The following is a 24,835-nucleotide window of genomic DNA, read 5'->3' as shown; positions in this document are numbered from 1 at the left end:
AAGGATGGCAGCCTTCTTAGCCTTAGGAAATGAGGTTTATGAGATTATCTTTCTCTGTTGACTGAAGAGAAACTGATAATCCACTTTTGTGAACCTCCTTGTCAAACGTGATTGAAATTAGCTGAAAGGATAAAAGTCAGATATGCAAGTGCATCTGTGTTGTGTGTTAACCTGCCATTCCTATTCCCTACCCCACAGAAAAACAAAACAACAAAAAAGCAGAGAATTAGCTAAGAGAGACACATTTTAAAAGTTGTCCTATCTTCTCCATTCCTTTCCTTCTAGCACGAATTATTCTAGCTCCTTGCATAGCTCAGAAGCAGCCACGTGCTGCATTGCCCATGTGGTAAAGCAGGAACTGATGAGGGGAGCTTGGTTCAGGGGGTATGAGAGGAGGAGGAACCAGAAGTACTGCACCTGGGAGGGTCATAGGGCAGATGAAACCCTTGTTCTGGGAATGAACGGTCATTTGACACAAACCTGAAGTAAACCAGGCCAGCTTACTGTTGACATTTTGAGAGTAAAGATCCTTCTTTGAGAGGAAGCGATCCTGGCTTTCCTGTAGCAACAGCTGGAATATTGAACTTAGCCATACCAGAAACACAGAATATTTTAGCTTTAAAAATGGCAAGCATGGATCGTAATTTAAAGTAATTCTTTTCTTAGTGGCTTAGCTTTATGTGTGTTTTAGCTGTTTAAATATTTTATAATTAAACTTTTTGCATTCTGATGTTAGCTGCTACTTAAATGTTTGAAGTAAAAAACAAAGCTACTGTCGTTATGTGAAGCTAGTCCTTTTGGTAATGGTTCCAAAGAGCAGAACTGGAGTGGCTGAGGCTGGCAGGCCCTGAGGAGCCCACCTGCCCCAGCCCCTGCCCAAGCAGGGACACCCAGAGCAGGCTGCCCAGGGCCACGTCCAGGGGGCTTTGGAAGATCCCCAAGGAGGAGACCCCACGGCCTCTCTGGGCAGCCTGTGCCAGGGCTCAGGCACCTCCCAGCACAGAAGTGCTGCCTGGTGCTCAGGGGGAGCCGCCTGTGCTCCAGTTTGTGTCCACTGCCTAACACTTCAAGGTCTGCTTTCATGAAAACGAATGTTTTTAACGTTTCATTGCAGTACCTCTCTCTCTTCAACGCACCTCTAATTCTCCTTTTCCTCCTTTCTCAACTCCCACCCCAGGGGCTTCAATGGATGGCGAAGGCAAGCCACGGACATCTCTCTATTCTTTGCAAACTTTCCAAGAACTGGAGGTAGAGGACTGTGAGAAGATGAGCAACATGGGAACTCTGAATTCTTCCATGCTCCACCGGAGCACAGAGTCCTTGAAGAGTCTGAGCTCAGAGTTGTGCCAGGAAAAAGCGTTACCAGAGGAGAAGCCAGTGCATATGCCTGTACTGAGAAGATCTAAATCCCAGTCTAGACCACAGCAAGTGAAGTTTTCAGATGATGTTATTGATAATGGCAGTTACGAGAATGTTGAAATTCGACAGCCTCCAATGAGTGAAAGGACTCGCAGGCGTGTTTACCATTTCGAAGAGCGTGGAAATCGGCCTTCTCACCATCGCAGAAGAAGTAGGAAATCTCGTTCAGATAACGCACTTAATTTGGCCACAGAAAGAAGATGCTCTCCAAAAGAGAGATTTCGTTATTACTCTCCTCAGGATCATGAAAAATTTATTCAAAACAAAAGCTCGCGTGAGTTTCGGGCATATATTCAAAACGCGGAGCTGTATGGCCAGTATGCCCATACGAGTTCTGATTATGCACTGCGGAATCAGGTGGTTGATAAATTTTTTGGATTATATGGTGACGAAGATGACTCCTGGTGTTCGACTTCATCCTCATCATCTGATTCTGAAGAGGAAGGGTATTTCCTGGGACAGCCCATTCCCCAGCCACGCTCGCTGAGATATCCATACTATACAGACGACCTTTCTAGTCCAACTACTGCGTTATCTAGTTCTCAGTTTGGACAAAGGACAACCAAATCAAAGAAGAAGAGGGGACACAAAGGGAAAAACTGCATCATTTCTTAATGTGTTTTAACAGTTGGGAAGACCAGTCAACTCTCTAGCTACAGTTGGAACCACATCTTTTTATATTAATAATTGTACTTAGGCAAGTTGCTGAGGTTCTTAACGCTTTGCCAGTGTAAATGATAACTGTACCAGAGTTTACATTGTAAAAGTAACATTCAGAAATGTCACTATGCCAAACGATGACCTGTTCAGATATTGCTAGGTTTACATACGTTTCAGCTGTCACAGTACTGTTATTGCAGTTCTTGATACAGACTTTGTGTAGACATTTATTTTATGCTCTCTATTCACCTATGTTCAGTTATCTGAGAGAGGGGAGTCAGCGAAGATCAATAAATAAAACTGTCAGTCTTGTACTGTAACTATACCCACAAAGGGTAATCCTCAACTCTTCCTTCTTCTCTCCAATGAAAAGGTGACTCTAGGCTGTGTCCTTTCTTCACTGATAAAACTGATTCTCTTCCTTGAAGTTTCCCTACAAAAACTGGAAGGTGTTTTTTTTTTTAAATTTGGGAAAATGCTGCTTTTCCAAAGAGTCCACTATTAAGGAGGCAAAAATCAGAATACGGGAGCTGAAATGCTTGAGGCCTTGATATATCTTAAAGCAGCACTAAACGGTTTACACACTTAAATTTCATGTTTTTCCTTCTATTTTTTATTTTTTTGAAATAACTCCATCCTGTGTAAGTTGTTTTTTGTGCCTGTCTAAAGGAAGGTATTAATCCAGCTTTTGGAACTGGACCTGACTGCCAGTGAGTACAATGAGTAGTGATGGTTTGTATGTCATTTCCTCCACTCCACTGCATTGAAAGAGAAAGGTACAAATGCTGGAATCCTTTGCTCAGGCATGTAACCCCATTTAAGTCAATGAATCTACTTACATAACAAATACTTTCGTAAGGGCTTAAAGGATTAGGCTCCAGAATTGTGTCTTTTCAGATGTATTATCCAGGTTTTAAAATGTATTAGTTGCAATTCTAAATCAAAAAATAATGATATTTATAACGTAGTATTTCATAGGCTTAAATGTATTCATAATTTAACAGTGCAAATACTAATGTACATATTGTACAGTTAAAATTTTAAAAGCTGAATATTTTTATATCCCTGAATTTGAAGAAGTTTGTTACAATATCAAACTAGATTTGTTAGGGGTTTAACAGCAGCATTATGGATGAAATATTGCTTGTATTTTAGTCAGGGGGTTTAAAAATATTGAAAGATGTTTAGTGCAGAACAGCTTAATTTTGTCTACTAGGTATTGAAAGCTCTGTATGCATGGTGGGGCTATGTAAATACTCTCTAAACTATGGCCCTCTTAATCTTGCAAGTGTTATTTATGGGTCAAGCAAAATGTAAACTATATAAATGTAAAAAAATCACACAAGCCTGGAATATATCAGTACAACAAATATGCAACTCCTGTGGATGTGGATTTCTTTCTTATTATTCCCCACCTTTCCCCAAAACCCTTCCTCGTGTTCACCTACAGCAAGGCAGAGAGATGTGAGGTGGTTCTAGAAGGCAAGGGGGCCTAGCACGTAATCGAGTTGCCTTGAACTCAGATGGAGAGCAGGAGCTATTTCAAATTAAAATAAGCTTCTATCAGTGTTTTAAGTGATTCTGCCCTTTAGGGCAGAATGTTTTTACTGGAATTAATGCGGACATCTGCCTCTTGAAATAGTAAATGCTAAAACCATAGGTTTCATCATCTGAACAACAGTAACTGATGAAGTAACAGGTACTTCTTACAAGTTAAAAAAAAAAAAAAGAAAACCCGACCAAATGAACTGTTTGTCATTTCTGAGGACATAACTTTTTGAAATACAAAGTACCCAGACCTAAGGGAGGGAAGATAGATGGGTAGTGCTCACACCAAATAAAAGGAAGCTATTGCTAAGGCCAAGTCAAAATAGCAGTTACTGGCTGATATTTTCAGGGTAAAATAAGCAAGAGATCCTTTACTCCCAGAGGTGGTATTCACCATATAAGTCACTTTTCTAGTACAAACAAGTCTTGTGTACATGAAAGCTGATCAAAGCAATATCATGCAGCATCGTATGGGCCAATGGGCGGCGTGTGGGCTGCTTCCAGCTGGCCGGCTGCCCTGGTGGCTCAGGCGGTATTTGCTTTCCTAGCAGCTAAATGCCTCTTGTGCTTAACAGTCCAACAGCCAGACTGCGAGGACTGAGAAGGCTTGAGAAGAGAAACTGCCTTGTTGATGCTTTGCCCAGGATACTCGAACAGCGATTGGGACTTTCCGTTCATAACTGCATCTCCAAGTACAGGGAACCAGGACTCTGAAAGGATGTGCTCTGCTGCTACTGCTGGGGCCCATTTGGAGCAAGTGCCTCATGCAGATATGTCCCCACCACTCCTCCTCCTGATCCTACACCATCTAAGGATGCAGCACACGCTCTCTCCCAAAGTGCAAAGGCTTATGGAGTGTTAGATGATAAACATTTTTCCGTAGATTGTTGAATAGTTGTTTAAAAAAAACCAAAAAGTTAACGAGCAGCAACCACAGCCCTAGTACTCTTTATAAGCTATACTCAGAGCATCAACTTGCACAGTACCTCCTCTAAACCTCCAAATAAGTGAGCTGAAAGATGACTCTCTTCCCCTTCCCCTTAGTAAAACAAACAAACAAACCAGGGATAACTTTGGACTAAAGGTTTCATTACTGGAGCAGGGGAAACGCTGCTCTCGCAAAGGCTCCTGGTACTTTACAATGAGTGATGTAACTAATGACACTTCACCCCTTCCCACCACTTTTTTTTATTATTATTATTTTTCATCTAGAAGCTTTGGAAGTGGATAGAGGCCTTTTCTTGGGCTCAGCTTTACTCAAAAAAAAAAATGTAGAGGCACATTTGTCTGTACAAGAGAGTACATGTGCGGGGGGAGCGGGGTGAAATAAACCTTTGTTTGTATTATGCAGTGCTGCTCTTTTGCTAAACAAACAGCAGCGATTCTTTCCAGCCCAAGGCAGGAGCTGTGAACTCTTCTCCCTCGTGAGCACACCTCGTCAGGGAAGGGAAGGCTGCACAGTACGGTGCCCAGGGCAGCAGTGCTCCTGCGTGGTTACCTTCCCCTGGGTGAGCAACTTCTTCAGAGCTCGTTCAGCCCTCTCTGCTTTGAGGCGCAAAGCTCTCCCTTGCCTCTCCTAGGCTGCAGGACCACAAGTAATTAAGAACACAAGAAACATTTAGAAAGCTGTGTTTTGCTGAGGAACTGAACATTGAGAGACATTCCTGAAAGAATAACAGGTGCTTGCACCCACGCTTAATGAAACGGGTTAGCTTTTTGTAATTCCATCCACTTGAAATATTACTCACTAAGTTGAAGATGGCTATACAACTTTTTAGGTTTTTCAGCTTAACATAAAAAACTTCTATTTCATTATTTTTAAACACTTCTTTTGATAAATGTTTCTAATCCATTCTTCCAGCTTAATAAAAGAAAGGGGTATGGGCTATAGCGTCTGCTACTTGCACTAGACACCGGTACAGTTGCCAAAACTGTAAGTTCTGCTTTGTGTTACTAGAAGGGGTGCGATATTCCAAGTGGAGCTCACACCTTCACAATGGATGGTGAGAAATGCTAGGGCCATACATTACCCTCATCCCCACCAAAAGAGGAAATCCTGCACAAAAAGCACGGTCACAAGGAAGCAGTTCTAATACGTGGGGGCATTAACTCCTTTTCTATCTGTAGTGATGCATTGCTGATCTTCACCCTAACAGCTTAAGTTGCCACCCAAAGCTGCCAACTCACCACTGAGATTGTGTTATCGGCTGAGGCTGGAGCAATGTCCACACTTCACTCCTTCCATTTCCTCTTCCCCTTTTATTCTTTAAAGGGCATCTGCACACTGATGGCTGCTAGAAGTATGTTTTGTTTTCAGCAGCTCCTAATGTGACAAAGAAAAATTCCTCCAGCACAGCATCCGGTTCCTTCCACCAGTGGTTTTCCTGCCCCTTTCCAGCAGCCTCGCTGAGGCTGTACACAAGACCAAGGACAACTTTTACACTGCTATAAAATGAAATTCAAAGCATACATTTCTACAGGAAGCAAGAGTAAAAGCCATGTATCTTGCTCAAGTTAAGTGGCGTAACGTTTTACTTACATCAACATAAAGCGTACATCACAAATGTTAGACATGAGCATTCAACATAATGACAAGTATTAAACGGGAAAAACAGTTACTCATCACTAACGAATGTGAATTAAACCTTTCATAGAAATAGCATTTATAAAAAAAAAAAATCAAGAGTCTCCTTAGTTTATGAGTAAAATTTAATCCATTAAAAAAATAATATGCTAGGGACAACCTAAATAACTTACTGACCTATCAGCTAATCACAAAAACACAGGAGTATTGGGGGCTTAGGTGTCACTTTATAGAAAAGCACTCAAAAAATCAGACACTTTTAGAAACCTGACTAAATTTCACTAGGAGAACAAAGGAGACTCCTAACACAATGCACAATAACAACAAACTTTTTAAATCAAAAATATATTAATCATGATTTCAGTATTTTTTTTCTTTAGCGTTTCTACCCCAAAGCAGAAACCGCGATGTAACACCCTGAAGACTGACCTGTCCACAGGCAAGCAGCAAAGCCCTGACGGTTACATTCCTGTCTCAGAAGCATAATGTAAATTTGCCTGTGGTTTCACGACTGCTCCTGGCAAGCCAGGCTGTTGCCAAAAGGGGTGGGTCAGGTCTAGCTACTGCACCGCGACAGGTTGCCTTTCCTCCCCCTCTGCCACCTCCAATTAGCATCCGGGAGGCTCGGTGAGCCTTCTCCACTGGCTGCACAGCCCACACAACCCAGCTCCCAACGAGGTAAGCTGCAGGTCATCCCCTTTGAGCAAGGTGAACTCTTCAGAAACCCAACAAAAGCCAATTGCAAAACCACACCCACCTGACATTAAAACTAATCAGGCATCTCAGGAATCTGATGTAACATATATATATTTAACGCACCGTATCAAGATTTGCATGTGTAAGATGCTGTGATACGTACAACGCCTTGTACACGCAAAATCCTTGCCATTTTGTTTACTTTCTTGCAAAGCATTCCTCTGAAACCTTAGAAGCTACTTGATAAGGGGCTGAATTCGGTGACTTTTTCATTTAATACCGTGCACTTCAGAAACGGTGAGCTTTAGTCGCTTGTCCTGTTACAGAGTTTCAAGTTTCTAAATACAAATGTATACAAAACACTCATGTTTACCTCTTTGTGATTATGATTCAAGTTCTCCCTTTCTCCAAACATCCATAAAAAAACAGTATCTCATTAAATGAACACAAATCAACAGTCAGGATACCACCAATGAATCCTAAATTATGTTTCACCTCTAAAAAGTCATCACATAGCACTGGCAGCTTCTTGACTCTAACTCAACAATTTTTCCCCAGCTACAAGTAACTATCAGGTCAAAAATGGCTGCAGACATTACCCAGGATCATTTGGGTTTGAAACGACGATCAATTTGGGGCCTATTTAGGGTTCAACTTCACATTATACCTGATCTGAAGCAACTTGGAGTTACTAAATAAAGAGACTGTCCATGCCCCACCTTGCCATCCCAAATTCCTGCCCCTTCTTGTTGATTACAGAGACTCATAATTGTTAAAACTGATGCACAAAAAGTGGTGAGAAGGCATAAAGGAGAAAAGGGCAAAAGAGGAGACCTTCCCTTGCTCAGTGTCTGCCTGCAGTTACACTCTGTAAGGTATAGTCAGAAAAAAAAAAGAAAACAGAAAACATTTAATTGCAAATACTAACAGAAAAATTGAATTAATTCTACATAATACTGCTTACTAGTAATGGCTCATGATATGGAAAACACCAAAATATAAAAGGCATTTGCAGAACCTGCAAGTAGAACAAAAATACATCACTTCTTGCATCAAGCAGGCAGAGTTTCTCTGGCAGCCAAAGACCAGGAACAACCCTTGGTACAATTTTACAGAATGAATTTGAAGTTCAAAATTAAACTATAATAAATAACTTAAATCATAGCTGTGAGCGATTTTGCAAGTCTTCCCTTCCTATTGTATATAGGAAACCAGGACACATTTCTGCGTAAGTTGAGGAACGAAGAACTGCTTCATATTATTTTAATAAAAAATGTTGTTTTGTAGTTACACTTACAAACATCAAAATAGCAGTGTACATACATAAGACTGAACAGTTTTTCCTCGGTAACTGTGTAAAGGTTTGAAAAATAGTTTGTCACTTTATGATGTTTTTGAAGAGAACATCCTTTTCAAAGGCATTTACGTCAACAAGTACAGGTAGGAAGAATACAACTGTGGAGACCGCGCTGCACAAGGTACAGCCGTCTTAGATGGTAAGAAGAAGCACGGGCCTTGGGTTGAAATCTCCAGCTGGAACTCCTCTTTCCCCGCAAAAAGAGATTTATGTATTACAGCCTACAAAACGCAGAGATCTAAAACTGTATTTCCGTCCTTAGTAGGGGCCATCTTTGAAAGATTCTGATAACTCCTGGTTGGCGGCATCATACTGGGCAATGAAATGTTTGAGTTCTTCAATGCATCGCTCACCTATCTCGTGCAGATTCTGCCGCAGAGCAAACTGAATGGACTTCTCTAACGATGGATCTTTATCAATTAACATCTTCACTACCATGCCAAAGGTTTCACAGTCTTGTCTGTAGATCTAGGAAGAACACATTTTAGAAAACAATTAAACATGAGACACTGTACGTTAGCACACCAACAGCCTTCATTGAGTTAGGAGCTACCGCAGAGCCAAAACCAACCAAAGAATATTGGATTAACTGAGTTCCAGCTGTAAGAGATACCTGCCTTTTCCTCTCTTCTGACTGGCTTTAATACAAATATAACTAGTTCAGAACTATCTGAATACAAGAAATAACTCTTATCGGAAGAAATGCCAGAAAACGAGAGCAAGTTTCTCTTGCAGCAGTATTTAATACACAATGGCAGAGTAAGGTGCAAATGCTAAAACAGATTTTGTAAAATGATATGTAAAATGAATTTAACTGTGGCGTGCCTAGCAATCTCAAACTCTGTACAATAGTAACTGAGCTTGCAATCTTTCATAATTCTTTAAATACAAGTCACGTTTAAATATTTTCACCAAATTACGTTTGTTTGTTGGATATCATTTTCTCACAGTCCTTGACAATCATAACTTTAAATAGTTCGACTGCACTGGTGATTCAACTGTTTAGGATAAAAGAAACCTTGGTAGGAGTCTTCCAATTTTTTTTTTCCAAATTCCAGCTGGGGTTGGCTATTAATCTAAACACCACCAAAAAAGGAACACGTCAAAGCCTTCCAACTGCTAGAGGAAGATTGTTTTCATAACATTTTGCTTTCTTTAACCAATTTCCTTTTAAAAGATACCATGGATTTCTGCATGAAGACAAGTCAGTTGTATATCTGTACATTTTTTGGAGGAAAAAAACTAAGGTTTTAATATTTCTCAAAGTATGCCTATCTTTTAATATTGTTAGAACTTTTGTCAGATATGTGACCCTTTCTACCCACATTTATCTACATTATGGACACATATGATACAACTGTATATGCACATTTCCCTAAATTTAAAAAAAAAAAGAAAAAAGAGAGAGGATAAAAAAACACCCAACCAAATCCCTCCAACCACCACAATATTTTTTTTTTCATATTGACTAGTCATTGGCACCCAGGCATATTCATGTCAGAATGTCAGAGAAGCAGGAAAAATACAGACATTCTTCACACAAATTCTATTTACTACTCTCAGAAACACAATGATTTAACATAACACAATTAATAAAGATTGTTGTCAGACGTTTGATAGTATATTCTATGATTCAATAATAGTTAAAAACCAGACCCATTTTTCAAACACTGGTTAGCAAATAAAGGAAAACCTTTTTGGAGAAACTCATTTTAAGAGATATTGTGAAGTCAAAAAGACAAGTGCAATCCAAAACTAATTGGAGCAAAACGTCTTAAATGAGGGAACAGTGGGAAAAGGTGTTTTCTTCAGAGACTGGGTTTGTTTCCTGCTTTGTATGCTTAGTTCTCTGGTAGCAAAACATCAGTAAGGAATAAAGCCTCTTGCAAAGATCATTTTCTACAGCAAGTGAAATATGGCGCTTGCTAAGAGAAACTCAAAACAGAGCAAATTTTAGTTCTTTTTTTTCTGACTCCTTTCAAGGAAAAAGCTCTGGGAGAATTGCTGTGCAATTAGCCATATGACAGACAGATGGTATTGCATTTTGGGTAGCTCAGGCTTTTCAAGCACTTGTAGCAGCAGGCTTGCTATCACCTTCACAGAATGATTTTTGAAAGCTTTTATTTTTTTTTTGTCCCCAGTGCCATTATATTTTGGGGGAAATGGTTCAAAAAGGTAGTTTGGGTTGTTGTTTTTGTTTTTCTTATTGCATGTCTATTTGTCCTATTTTATCATCTTTCAACGTTCAGACCAAGGATGTGTGAATGGCCTTCCACAGGTAAACTGACCTGGTAACAGGCAGCCTTCACAGTCCACTGTGCAACACCAACACAAGTGGAAACCCAACAGTAATAGAGGGCACAGGTGTGTTGCCCTCTTACACTGCAAGGCACCCCGAGGTACATCTGAAGGAAGCGCTGTACTTTTAGCTGGTCTTCAAATGAATGGCAAACAGTGCTGTTTGATATTTCTCTCACCCTTCCCAAAAAAACAACCCAGATGAAATTCTCTGACCCTGAGCACACAGATTTGCTCAGCCTGTGCACGTTTTCCTTCTACAGTTCCCCAGCAGAGGCCTGGAAGAAGAACCAGGAGGGCCACCGTCATCGTTGTCATGTCTGGAGGCAGAGAAGTCGCTTTGCTGACACGCCGATGTGGAAAGCAAACACCTTCATACCGCAGACGAATGTCTTCAGCACTTTGTAACAAAAGCCTTTAAGAAATGGAATACCTAGCACAGGGGAAGAGGGCAGGAGGTGGAGCAGGAAGGCAATTCTAGCAACAGAAAACAAAGGAAACGGCTCAGCTCCTGTAACAACGCTTGAGTCATTTTCCCTCAACGAGCTTTCTACCCCAGTTGCTAATTCTGATCCTCCTGGTGCAATCTGCCTCCTCCTCAACTGTGCTAATAAACCTATTTATATAGCCGCAATGTAAATTGCATCACTGAAATGATCCCTTTTAAAATTACTTCCCTCCAATTAATGTGATTCAGTGATTCAATTCTAAAAACAGATGCATCAGCACCACGGAAGGAGCTGTGAAGCACAGTTGTGAAGTGGAAATAACTTCATAAACCAGTTTGTTTCTGAAGCCAGTGCATGAAAACCAGCTCTCAGGGAGACGTTACCATGCTTTGCAGAAGGGAATTGAGGCTATCCATTACAAGAATATCGACTCCAGAAGAATATTAATTACAGCTTAATGATACCATCAACTATTCCAAAAAACTGTGAAAGTACTCAGAGCTCTTGAAGAAGAAGGTGGTGGCCTTGCATATTAAAATCCATCTTCTCCATAGAAGATAAGAAGGCTATTTCTGGGAAATAAGCTGAGAAATGATGCTTGAGGAAGAAAGGAAACAGCAGAACAGACTCAAAAAAAAAAAAAAAAAAGCTTTCTGTTAGAGAAGAATACTGTAAGAACTTGTGACCCATAAGGTTTCAAAATACCTATATCTCTAGAATTCCAGCTGATGCTGATTTTGAGTTCAGAGCATGGGACATTCATCTGTAAGCATCTGGCACTGAAACCTGAAAGTGATTCCATGTGTGGGGAAAGAAGAAATAGCGTTTGTATATTGGAAAACAAGAAAGGGAATGATACCAACGACATGATTATTCTGTCTGATATATATGTCGGGTAATCCTGAAAACAGCTAAAGGCATAGGGTGATCATTTACCCAGGCCATAGCCTGCTTTTATTCTCTGATCTAAGCTACAGCACCAGCATAATGGAAAGAACGTGCATCACTCCAGCAAGCAGATTAGGGAGGAGTAGAAACAGCTGTTCCATTCCTAAATATATAGATGTACTTTATACATATATCATATACACACGCACAAATCATATATATATTAGTCTTGATTTACCTACAAAGGAAAAGTATACAAACTGAATTCAAGTTCTCTGAAAAGTTTTCCAAAGTCAGCAAAACGGGGTACCCATGAGCTCTGAGGATCACAAATACGCTTACTTTGTATTACTCTCATGGTATTTTAACATCTTTTCATTCTTACACGATAATAGCCTAGAAGCTCCAGCTGAGTTCAGCTCTTCACTGTGCTAGTCTCTGTAAAAGCATTTGGGCTTTGTCTAAACGCAAATCCAAAAGGTGTGATGCACCTACAACACGTTAGCAAACATTTCATATATTTGAGAAATCTAACCCCAAAGTTGCACAGTTAGAACTGCTTAAGTGTAGCTCAAGGCCTGAGCAGACACACACTTCCAGCTAGAGCCATACAGATTTCAGTCCCCCAGGTACCTGTTCTGCCCACCAGCTGGAGGTGACCAAGCCCTCAAACTCCCCAGGCAGAATGAAACTTTTGAGAACTCCCTGTGCAGTTTGCAGAGTTAACCTCAAAGCACCATCACTAGTGATTTAAATTACAATTTATGATACTGGCATGAAAGACATGAAACATACTCTGGATTCTCTTCTACCTCCGCTTTGGGATATTAACCTCTGATGGTGAAGAAGAGGAGCTAAAGCATCCACCTGGGAACTACTGTATTCGTTTCTTATGTGCCTTCTGCAGTGATCAGCTAGCAACGATGTTAGCTTAAACCAAAATATGTGCACTGAATGGCTCAGCTGATGTGTGAGCCATTCAAAAGTTGGTTGTACCTTCAAACCCTGGGCGTGGATGAAATTATACCTAGGTAGGGAATACCTTGACGACATGCCTACTGCTCACTGTCAGTCTGCATCGTTTCCTTTCCATGTCTAGCACAGCACAATGTACTTCCCCAAAACTATTCTGGAGCTGCCCATGCATTTTGCACAACAGAGCCGTTGGACAACATAAACAAACAGCAATGAGAACAGGAATCAGAACTTAGGACTTCCTTCCTTGCAGGACACCGCAGTCTGCAGAAGAGCCAGATACTCTGACGTCTTGGTCTCAAAGTCTTGCATACCTGGCCAAAAAGCTTAGTTTCAACACCACGGGTAGACATGGTAATCAAGGGGATGTTGCCAGGAAAAACAAGGAAGTTAAAATGGAGATATTCACAAACCTTACTTCAGGCTGTGGTGGTTTCTGCAGCTCGGCTCTACAGCTGGTGCAAAGAAAAGCTTTTTGATTTCTCAAGGTAATCCCGCACAGCTAGAACTACGGCTTCTGCTCCAAGCAGCCATCCTGCTTTCAGCTCGGATACAGTTAGTCTTCTTCCCAGCAGCTGGCATGGTGCTGTGTTTTAGGTTCAGGATGAGAATAACACACTGATGTGTTAGCTGCATGGCTTACACAGAGCCAAGGCCTTTCCAGCTTCTCGTGCTGCCCTGCCAGCGAGGAGGCTGGGGGTGCACAAGGAGCTGGGAGGGGACAGAACCAGCACAGATAACCAGGACTGGCCAAAAGGGATGTTCCATACCATTATGGCACCGTGCTGAACAATAAATGAGGGAGCTGGCTGGTGGGGGCTGCCACTGCTCAGGGACAGGGTGGGCACTGGTCAGCAGGTGGTGAGCAATTGCATTGCGCATCACTTGCTTTGTATATTATTTTACCATTATTATTATGTTTCCCTTCCTCTTCTCCCCTATTAAACTGTCTTCATCTCAGCCCCTGAGCTTTACCTTTCTCCGATTCTCCCCCCCATCCCATGGAGAGGGAGCGAGCAAACGGCTGTGTGGTGCCCAGCTGCCTGCTGGGTCAAACCACAACAGCAGCCCTTGAGGAAGAGGGAGACAAAAGCAGTTCCCTGACTGCTGGAAACCCCTCAGGAAGGCTGGTGCCACCAGGCTACAAGTCAGCCTGCGGCTCCTGTGGCCCAGTTGTTAGGAAGCACAGCTGAGAAGCAAAGGGGAGATGAAAATTGTTCCTGTGTCAGAAAGGATTCATCTGAGCCTTCTTCTCTCGTTTCTCAGAGACCCGGTCCAACAAACATGCTTTACACAAAAGGTGGATGTGGTTTTGAATGAACAACACTGGCACTTTTTTGGGGGGTGGGGAACATTCTTGGCTTTATGAATACATAAAAAAACACTGTACTGAATGGGAATCAGTGAGACCCTTGGGGATGCAAGGCTCGAGCAGCTTCGTGCAAGACACGGGCAAATTCATCTCAATACCAAAGGTGGTACTTCTGCTCTTGGACACGAGCATGACATCAGGCACAGCGATGATCACATCCACTGAGTGGCCGTGATGACTTAGCAAGCAAAACTGATGCCCGTGATTTAATCTACCACGTCCAGCTCCTTGCCCTTTTTCATCACGCTCTTTCCTGCCTTCCTGAGTGCTCCTGTCGTTCCCTGCATTTACAGGTTCATCCACCTCCCTCCCCCCCTGCAGCGTTCCTTCCTCACAGCACCAGGACACAGCCGTGGGCTCCCCGAGCAGCCCCTGTGCACCCGCAGCCCACCAGCAGTGCTCGGGCTCGCCGTCAGAGGTGGCTCTTCTCAGCTCCTCACCCAGAAGGCCAAAGACCCTCGAGGCTCAGATCAGATGGGGAAGGAGTTAGGGCTGTGGCTCAGAAACCACCTTAAACAGCCTGCAACCCTTAGATCCTAACTCGCCCTTGAGAAGATCCGACATGCCCAGCAATCAGAGCCTCGTATCTGTGAATCATCCGAGTATTCATTTTATATATTATCTTTCAGAAGACAAGCTTTTCAGTTACTAAGGAGACGTTTCCCACAAGTATCAGATGCCCCGTGCGAGGAGAGAGGCAATGGGCTCGCTGATGGCTATGTGGTTTCCGACAAAGGCACGGCTCGAACTTGCAGAGCACAAGGCTGAGAGCCATACCACATCCCCTCCAGACAGCCCGTTAACGAAGGAGCGAACTGCTTGAAATCCCTCTCGCTTCGTGAAGCCCCAGGGCTCCTCCGCAGAGGTAACAGCTTTTGTTCCCCCGGCTAAACCACGATCGCTAGGTTGGTATAGCCCTCTGGTGGTGCGAGCCAGCTTCTTATTTCCTGTCCTCAGCAGCCCTACAAGAAGGCTGACAAAGCACCCCTCTGTTCGCACAGCCACGTCCACGCCAGCTTTCCCCAGCACGGGCAGACCGACTGCGAGCTGCGTGAAGGGATTGGTAACGTGGACCTAGCTCTACGGTGACCGCGTGTGCCATGAAATGTTAGGTTCTAACTGCGCGCGTACGTACTAGCAAACCGGGAAGCTGGTATACATCCAGTGACCTCAATGCTGCTGGTAACAACGCATTTTCCTTGCCACAGACACCTTCTGAAAGCAGTTACCTCTTTCCCAAACCACTTCTCTTTAATTTACGCACTACCTTAGATTTTTCCTCAAGCATGCAAATTAGCCTTTATTAAACTACCCGAAGCGTACTCTCCTCGAGTACAATAAGCTAATGCTCTGCTGAAGGAGCACAAAGACATTTGCACCCCCGCGGAGGCACTGTAATTGTACTGTTACGTTCATGAGCACAACACAAACTTATTGCTGCACGGTGCCAACAATGCTCGCGACTGCCATCAAACCATTGCAGACAACTCTCGTGATCGAGATATTTAAAATTGGTTTTCAAGCAAGACGAACCGTTTTTCATCAGTACAAAAAGCTAAATTGAAGCACAACAACTTTAATACTTGGTTACAATACAGGCATACAACTTTTAATTATAACATATCAACAAGTCTATTCTATTCCTTTTTTACACACGCACTAACGATTTTGCCTTGAATCTATGTAATAATTTTTGTACCCTCTAATCAATGTGTTTTTAGGCCAATCAGTTATTCATTGAAATGCAAATTGGGGGAAACAAGTTATTTAATCCACTATAAAATAATGAACAATTTCATGTTAATTTGCTACTTACTGGAGATATGGAAAATATTCAAGTTATTTGCACTTAAATGGAGTTCTGCCTCCCTTCCCACTGAAAGTTTCAAACGCCTGGTTTAATAGATTTAATCTGCTTTCAGAAAGAAATGTTAAAACATTTTTTTGGCATTTAAATACCTGACTGGAAGGTCTGCCAGAAGCCCCTCACGTGGAAAAGATGCTGACACAGCCATCATTTTAGAAATATGAATTCAGATCTGGACTCTGCTTTGCCCCCCCAGGACTGGGGCTGGCGAGAAGCGGGGGGCACGTGAGCCCTGCTCTGAGCCCCAGAGGAGGCAGTCGCTGCTCCCCAGCACCGACCAAGGTGTTTGGCCGATCAACGGTGTCCTGCTTCCATGACCCAGCACCTCCTGATTTATTTATTTTTTTAATCTGTTCCTCTGATTAATCTGGCAAAAGAAAATGCAGCCTGAAACACCACCACCGCAAGGCTTCCCACTCCACTTTACATTAGGATTTTCTTATGGAGAGAGATGAAGAGTCCCCTATAAAATTGTGTGCCAGGGGCGGGGAGTTGTTCCTGTGTCTGTAACAACCCTCTGCTGAGTTTACACACATTTTCAGGCTGAAATCCCTGAGCAGCTGCCTTGGGCCCTGAGACACAACTCTGGTCTTTTCCGTGCTGTGTAATTCACTGGGAAGAAAACATGCAGGCCAAGTTAGTTACCTCAATGAAGCCATTATCCCCAATTTAAGCTCAAGCCATCATCTGGATTCTCCTTTGCTTCAAAGCACGCCCCTGGTGACACCTCTGCAGTGACAGTGAAGTCATGGGGCTTGCATAGGGTGGAGCGTACTGTAGCTCAGGAGAAGCGTATTGCTGGCTTATCAAAGCCACGTGGCCTTGCCCAGCCACCATCCTCGTACATGTAATTAAAAACAAACAAAAAAAAAGTCTTAAGCACCTCAGCCTCATCCTCCTATGCCTTCTGTTGGGCAGGATTCTGCCTCTGAGCAGAAATGCTTCTAAGCACCACCTCTGTAGAGGAGCACCATTGCTCCCAACTCTTTTCTTTCCTCCTTTCACTGCCCAAACAAAAAATGACACGGCCTTGTGCATTTACTCAACGCTTGTGAAGGAATCCCCAGACGGAACGTGCAGCTTCTGGGTGACACCTGAGCAGAGCCAAAACCAACAAAACACAGAAAGCAATTAAAAAGATGAGTCCGCACCAATTGTAGCCAGCGTTTACAGCTCCGGTTACACAACGAGGACAAATCTGTAGGCTGGGGCTATGTCCTTCTGCACAAGCATAGCAAAGGCTAATTGCGTTGATACCAGTCAGAAACCTGCTTGTAAGAATTATGGGACTGTCTCAACTCTCCTTGAAGTCAAAGCGAAGGGGGAAAGCATATCATCACACACACAACAGTCAGCACACGGCAAGATAAACCTTAACCTGCTCCAACCTGTATTTCCTGGCCTTTACATTAATATCTGGGGAAGTTCGGCAGCAGATCTTTATTTATGAAAGCTTACATTCTCTAAACACTTCCCCATCACTCTAAAATGATTACAAACAAGTTTTCAATAAGGAGTAAGAGGTTTACTTAAAATATATTGCTAGGAAATCCATATATTTACTTTAATAATTTTTAATACTACAGTGGAGGACTTTAAGTGAACGCTTAAATGAGCAAGAATTGATATATAACAAAAATGTGCATAACGATACACTTCATTTAGTTTTACGTTTTGGCAAAGCAAGTGCGTTATTGCTTCTTCCAGAAACGTCTTGCTCAGCCGAGCAAAAGCAGCTCCCATGTGGGAGAGCAAGAACGATTATGTTACATGGTTTTACTGGAGATAATTCTTTACTAAACCAATTGGACCACATAATAACAGCATTCTAACACCAGCTACAGGCCCTCCGAGACTGGCTTGTGTGTGGCCTAGATTTCACAGGCTCCTTTACAACAGATGTGTTGGACGAGGGTAGTGTTACTTCATGTATTAAGCGGTGTGCTCTCGAGGTAAAACAGCAGTATGAGGTTAAGTTCTGCCTCACATATTCTTCTCCCAGAAAGCGTGTGCCCACAGCCAGCAGATTATAAATCTGAATTCAAATAGTCCATAGCAATTACAATTCATCACTTTCTAACCTTTACTAGAAGTGCTGATAATCTCTTGTACCAATTATACCTCTTCAGCTCGTGTAGTCGGATGTCCACTTTCATGTTTAAGAACGTCCAGCTACAAAAAATGTGCAGGTAAGCCCAAAAATTCTCCCAAAAAGCAGTACTTTATATATCTATTAATTTCCTTTTTTTCCCCTCTAATGATCCCAAAGTCTAGAAATTACATTTTCATGGGACCATAAACTAAACAGAAATCCTAAAAACTCCTCTCTCTGAAGGACACTAAAAAATCCCATTGCTTAAAATGCACGAGTTCAGGATTAAACAGGAAATAATCAGCTTTATGCCAAAGGAAGGACCTCACCCTGCAACTTTTTATTTATAAAATACGGAATTGATGGAAAGCTATTTCCTAAATTTGCTCCATGGTAAACTTATTGCTCGATCCAAAACAGGAAGGGCGAAGTTTATCTACAGAAGACTCTGTTTGTCTGTGTTAATTCTCTTGCTAAAAATGCTTTAATAGCTTTCAGTCATGTCCGCTGACCATAAAGGAAAGCTATAACTCATTTAAGGTTCATCAGAAGGGGCTGCATATTAATGGCACTAATTACAACAGAAACCACTCTCATCATAAAAACACACAACCTTTTTCATACAGAAGGTACAGTAGGTTTAAAATCCCCATATACAGACTGTGTCACAGTCAAAATCAGCAATGGAGCATGAATTTTTTGTAAAAAGTGCCTTGAGGTGAACGAATTTTTCCTCAACAGAAATTTTCATGCTTTCAACTTCATCAAATACCCTCAGCTACCAGTATTCTCAAATGCAACACGCTGGATTAAAATGGCTTGGTTTTGGCAGTGGTCAAGAGCGTGGATCACCTATAATTTCTTCAATGGCACAATGTAAGTGAGCAGCTAGAAAAAAAATAATAAAAATAAAGTTTTTTTAATTAAGAACAACTAGCAGATCAGTTGTATGATTAACTGGCTACTGCCCCGTTACTGTAAGCTCAAAGCTAGTAAAACCATGAGTTTAAGAACCAGCCTTAAACGAGAAGGCTTGCTCACCATCACTGCCTGAGAGCAACCTTTTCATTTTATTTTTTTAAATGGTTAAAAAATAAAGCACTGAAGCAGGTTTAGTTATGCATGCCATAAGACTTTTTTTTCTTTTAATTACATGCACAGCATAAAGAAAATACTACAGAAAATAAGTGAAGTACTGTATGTAATGGACAACTTCTTCAGAGGAAAAGCAACAGCTGCAAGAAGAAAAACAATTACTTAGATTACCAACATTTTATTACTTAGTTTATGTTAAACCTTAAGGTTTCTGAAAGTTTAGAATTACTTCACACGTTATATTAGCCTCACAAATCAGTTTTATTAGTGCCTCAATAACGGACCTACTTTTTTTTTTAACGTCCAAGTCATGGTCCTGTCTCTACCTCTAAGAAGTCACTCGTCATTTATTCAAGTGCTAATTTCAAATATAAAAATTAATAAAGGAAAAAGTAAATTAAGGCTGTGTTTTGGTTTTATTTATTTTTTCAAGACTCCCATAATTTTTCCCTAGTTTATGGATGGTGTCTTTTTCCACATGCAGCTGTGACAGCTGAGGAGACTATTCCCCCTTTGCCACCTGTCACCATCCCCATGCCAGAAATCATCACCTCACTGGTTTGTGAGCCAGCACTAAAGAAAGCTGCTCTTAAAAATAAGTTTTAGGCAAAATCAGCCTGATTAGGTCATACGTAGCGTATCAGTTGGGCTGCAGGGAGGAATCACCTATTTTGGATGAGAGGGTGATGAGCAGCTATAGATGATGTCTAGAGAGGACATTTAGCCTTACACTAGTAGGTTAAAAGCCTAGTGTCTTTGGGCTCATTTGGGACATCTTATAGAGTTGCTGCCTAACCTACACAAAGCACACAGGATCTGTGCTTAAACAAGTGTGCATCTTAGCATGCATCTTCAGTCAAAAACCAAGCATCTTAAGAGACAGAACATAAAGCTAGCATAGCCCATAATGGCTGGGAGGGGAGCAGGGGAGAGGAGATCAGAAAAGATATATGATGAAGCCTCACTTCTTATTGCAAACATCTTCCTTCCTTCTGTACTTTTTAGCATCCCACACTCAGACCACCCCTCCTGAATCTGTTCCCACAATTCTATCTATTTCCAATTCAATTGGAAGCAGAAATCCGACCCAAAAATTGGTACAAATAGAAAACATGTCTCGCTAAAGGGAAAGCCACAAGGAGCAGAAATTGTCTTTTATGGTTAGTAAATCATATATCTTAGGGCAGTGATTACCAATTGTGGTCCAAGGGGACACAGAAGTTCACCATTACTCAGTGGATACACCACTGGCTGTGTCCTCGTGTACTTTGAATCAGTTATTGGGTAGGCTGGAGTTATAGCTCATAAGAAAAATTGAAGAATCACAGTTATCAGCTGTTTCAAAAAGCTTGGGAAACACTTGTTTTCATACCACAAGCTATTTTTCCATGTGAAAAATTAGCACATTTTGTATTTTAAAAGATCTTCTGAGACTAAGAACATTGGCTTCCCATTTCCTTGTTACGTGCCTATACCAACGCGACAGCCGAGCTATGCTGCAGCATTTCAGCACAAGAACTGCTACCCATCAAACTCATTAAAGGAATGCCTGCGTTGTTCAGCCCAGTGACACCGAACACTTTCCAGAAGTCGTCTAACGGGGCGACCTGACAGAGGGCAGAGCTGGAATGAACTTGGCAAGGTATGCGAACACACTTGTGACTTTTTGAAGTGTTCGCTTGTCTCCAGGTTCTGGCATCCACTGAAAGGCTTTGATTCTTTCAGAGTCTGGTTTCAGTCAGTCATTATAAAAAGTATTGTGACCTGCAGAAGAAAACTGGGATCAAACACTTTTTTTTGGGGGGGGGGGGGGGGGGGGGGGAGGAAGGGAGAGTTTTGAGAGCTTGAGCTCTGTGTTCTTCAGATATCTTAAAGCAGCTTCCTGTGATCCCTGACATCTATAAATTATGAAAACAGCGTGACATAAATTCACTAAGTCAACAAGTATCAGAGATATTTCCAATACTCAGGAGGAAGAACTTACAGAACTTATCGCGGAGTTCTAGACTCAGCCCTTTTCAAATTATTTCAAATTCCTTATTTACTTTTAGTGTAAAGCAAGAAAGCTAGTTATACTACCAGTATTTGTTTGCTAGTAATGATGCTAAAGCATCATGTAAATTAACAATTGCATCAATAAAAAAATTAAACAACACTACCATCTCCTTCTATACCAGTTTATCAATCCAATACTGTTAATAATGATGTAATATTTAAACTTTTATATTTTTCTTTTCTGCAAAGCTGATTTTTGTCTACTTTTAGCAAAGCAATGAGAATTCTTGGCAACTGTAATGAAGCAATGTTTTACCGATGAACTTTTGCCAGCTGAATAATTCTTAGTCCATTGAAAAACGCTTGAACTTTTAACAGACTGAATCTGCACTTAGTCTTCCTTTCATGGATTTAAATCTCCTTCTTTCATGTTTTATAATCACTACATTTCTACAGATTTCTGATCCTTAAAAGCAGCATTTGGGGTGCAGGAATTTTAGAATACCACTGTACTGGTGAATAAGGAGGTAATACAAAAGATCTAAACTAGATAATGAAACTGGAAGCCATAGTTTCATACAAGAAAGTGCTTATTGAATAAAATGTACTGTTACAATATAAACAAACTTTTTAATGCTGCATCCCTAAGCAGAATAATAGCTGTTGCAGATAAAGGCTGCTGATGCTAAATTGATACGGTGTGTTTTGGATAAGAACAGCATGGAAAGAGAGCGCTGAAGTCTCTTTTGATAAGCAGAACAGTTTACTGCCTCAGATAAAAATAGGTTTCTAAAGGTCAAACACTTTAATGCAATAGCCAAAAGAAACAGTTCCATGCCATTTACCTTTTAACCTTACTCCATACAAGATTACCATGTGCTCTCAAAGATACAGAATAGACAGGGGTTATTCGTACAAACATATCCTGAAAAATAAGGCATTCCTCACTCTGTGCAGCTTTCCAGAACTTTTTTGTTAAAAACCAAAACAAAACAATTCAAGCCAGTCAAATTCTAGCTGAACCACGCTGTCTGGAAACAGAATCAAATGAGGAAACAGATTTAATCATCCAGAACAGACCAAGTCAAATTCAATAAAAAACGCAATGAAAATGAATGGCACTTTCTCATTTCATTTAGAAATTCCAGCGGGCCTTTTGTTTTTTAAAATCACATAAGGGTATAAACATTGCAAACTTTCTATTTTCAAGCCCTGACATTTTGTTATTTCAAGGATTAGTATCCACAAAGAATTGATTTACATGCTAAACAAAGAATTATTTCATTTATTGACTTAAAGAGCACCATGAACCCTGTAGGATGATAATGGTAACTTTCATTTTTTTTTAAAAAAAAGTTGCCTTTCTTAGGACAAGCCAATAGTTTACATTCTTAATGAAAAAAATACGACCATCACTTTCCATTCATTGGCTTGCAATGCACTGAAACCACATGAGAAAAACGTTGCTTGGTTTTAATATGATTCATTGACTCCCTTCATCTTACCTCAGTTCAGCATTAACCTCTCTTTCACTTGCTCACCTCTTATCTTTGTTCTCTTCAGTTCTATGTTGCTCAGCAAACATTGCTATGGACAAGGCCAAGTCACTCCTCCTGCTCCAAAGACTTCGCAGATGGCCTATACGTATATAACAGGGCACAACTCTTGCTTCTCACTACCCTTACTTCTGCTACCACATTTTACCCAAGTATTCCCTGCTCCTTCCCTGCTCTCATATAATGTAGTTCCTTAAAAAATTCAGAAATTCATTGAAAAATGTTTCACATCAAGTGAATCATTAGAGCGTCCTTGCACTACCTTGCGACATAAAGGCAAATACTTAAGAATGTACATTTCAGGCATTTCTATCAAATACGAAAACATAAAAGGTAACACTTTGGTAAGTAAATGGGAACATTATTTAAAGAACAGAAACAAACACTGAACCCCGCATACGTTACATAGGTATGCACACCTTCTTTCAAAGCCTTCATTTGAAATAACAGATAGCTTTAAGAAATACAGTAAAAAACTAACTTACAAGTTAGACATACAGGCTGAGCAACTCATACTGAAATGAACTGCAAATAAACCAGTGAAAGCTTGTACCCTTATATGCATAAAACCTCACCTGACATTGAGTATTCAGACTTAGCTAACTTGTTACGACCTTGCCTCTTTTAATACCTCAGCCAATCCACAACATAAATAAGCTCATTACTTTATCCCAAACAAACCTATGCATATCTTAATATAACTCTTCAGCAACATGCTAATTTATTTTTCAAGACTACTTGGTCACACTGTATGGAAGGCTTGGTCAAAGAGCAGACTAGAGATAAACTGAAGCCTGAGATAGAGAAATAAGACATGAGCCTTGTTACTCCAAAGACACTAGACTTTCAAAAACGTCCACTATCAGTTTAACAAAAAGGTTACAAGTGATCAAACCCTGCTTTTCCTAAAGTAGAAAGGATCACTTTTATGATGAATGCCTTGACTCAAAAAGAGCGAATAAAATGGCCTATACAACGGGTAAGGGAAGAGGATGGTGCTGCAAACCACGCTATGTTCCTGAAAGCCCCCACCATATACCACAGATCTAAAACAAGTGAGGAGTTACCTTACATTTTCACTGCACCATCGAAAGCAAGTACATGCAAAAATTATGTTTCTCCCATCAATAAAAAAATGTATTTGGATCAATATAGATATACAAAGAGGGAATAATATCTGCAGTAGATGACCCAGTTCTAATCAGAATCATTCCTCTACCTGCTTACCATGACACCAGTAACACCTACACAGATCAAAAGCCTTGAGTCTCAACTCACTATGATGGGAACATGCTTTTCCTGGCAGCAAAAAGCCCAGCCTGCCTAAAATAGAAAGGAATACTCTTAAAACTGAGTTTCTCTAGCTCGTAAAAGACAATATCATTACTTTAAATGGAAGGTTTTTTTGACCACCACCCCATTCCCCAAGTACTGGCTGACAAGCGATGTGGAAAATTCACATACCAAGAACGCATGCTATATTTGGTTTAACTAATCTTAAAAGTCTGTCTTATCAAATCACATACAAATTTGCAATTTTAGATTAATCACAGCTGGATTAGGTATGTTAATGACTTGGTACTACATCCATTTTTACTGTATATTCACTAGTGTACAGATGATAATTGTCACATTTGGAATGCAGATGCAATTCTCAATCCAAAAGGAGCCTGCAAGAATAACAAGACCAATCATTTTGTTGTATGTATTATGAAACATTTCACTGTGTTATTAAAAGCACACATCACTTATAAATGGGCTCAAGAAACCAACAGCCTGAACCAAACCAAGGGTGAGTCAGAGATCGTTCCACGGCTGAGAGTTCAACATTTAGGTATCCTGTTGCTAGAAACTCAGAGGAAAAAGGCATCGACTGACTTCAGTGAGGCAGGAAACAGAATCTTAGAGTTTATCTTTGCTCCTGATTTTAGAGAAAACATTGCTGCAAGAAAACATCCTACAATAGCAAACCAAGAAAATGGGA

General features: G+C 41.0%; 2 protein-coding genes across 10 annotated transcripts in view; one reads left to right on the top strand and one right to left on the bottom strand.

Moving 5' to 3' along the window:
- The window catches only part of PRICKLE1 (prickle planar cell polarity protein 1), a 65,088-nt gene extending 61,632 nt beyond the window's left edge, over window positions 1–3,456 (top strand). For all 4 annotated transcript variants that reach the window (XM_080574588.1, XM_080574589.1, XM_080574587.1 and 1 more), the window contains exon 8: window positions 1,178–3,456. In XM_080574588.1, the coding sequence (XP_080430714.1) occupies window positions 1,178–2,034 (857 nt within the window). In that variant the 3' untranslated portion in view covers window positions 2,035–3,456. The remainder of the gene's footprint in view (window positions 1–1,177) is intronic.
- Window positions 3,457–6,318: 2,862 nt separating this feature from the next.
- PPHLN1 (periphilin 1) overlaps window positions 6,319–24,835 on the bottom strand; it is a 71,956-nt gene continuing 53,439 nt past the window's right edge. For all 6 annotated transcript variants that reach the window (XM_080574638.1, XM_080574637.1, XM_080574636.1 and 3 more), the window contains one exon: window positions 6,319–8,732. In XM_080574638.1, the coding sequence (XP_080430764.1) occupies window positions 8,523–8,732 (210 nt within the window). In that variant the 3' untranslated portion in view covers window positions 6,319–8,522. The remainder of the gene's footprint in view (window positions 8,733–24,835) is intronic.

The sequence above is a fragment of the Anser brachyrhynchus genome (genome assembly GCF_964034855.1).
Source record: "Anser brachyrhynchus genome assembly, chromosome: 1".
In the NCBI taxonomy this organism is placed as follows: domain Eukaryota; kingdom Metazoa; phylum Chordata; class Aves; order Anseriformes; family Anatidae; genus Anser; species Anser brachyrhynchus.
This window is presented reverse-complemented; position numbering and strand designations above follow the sequence as displayed.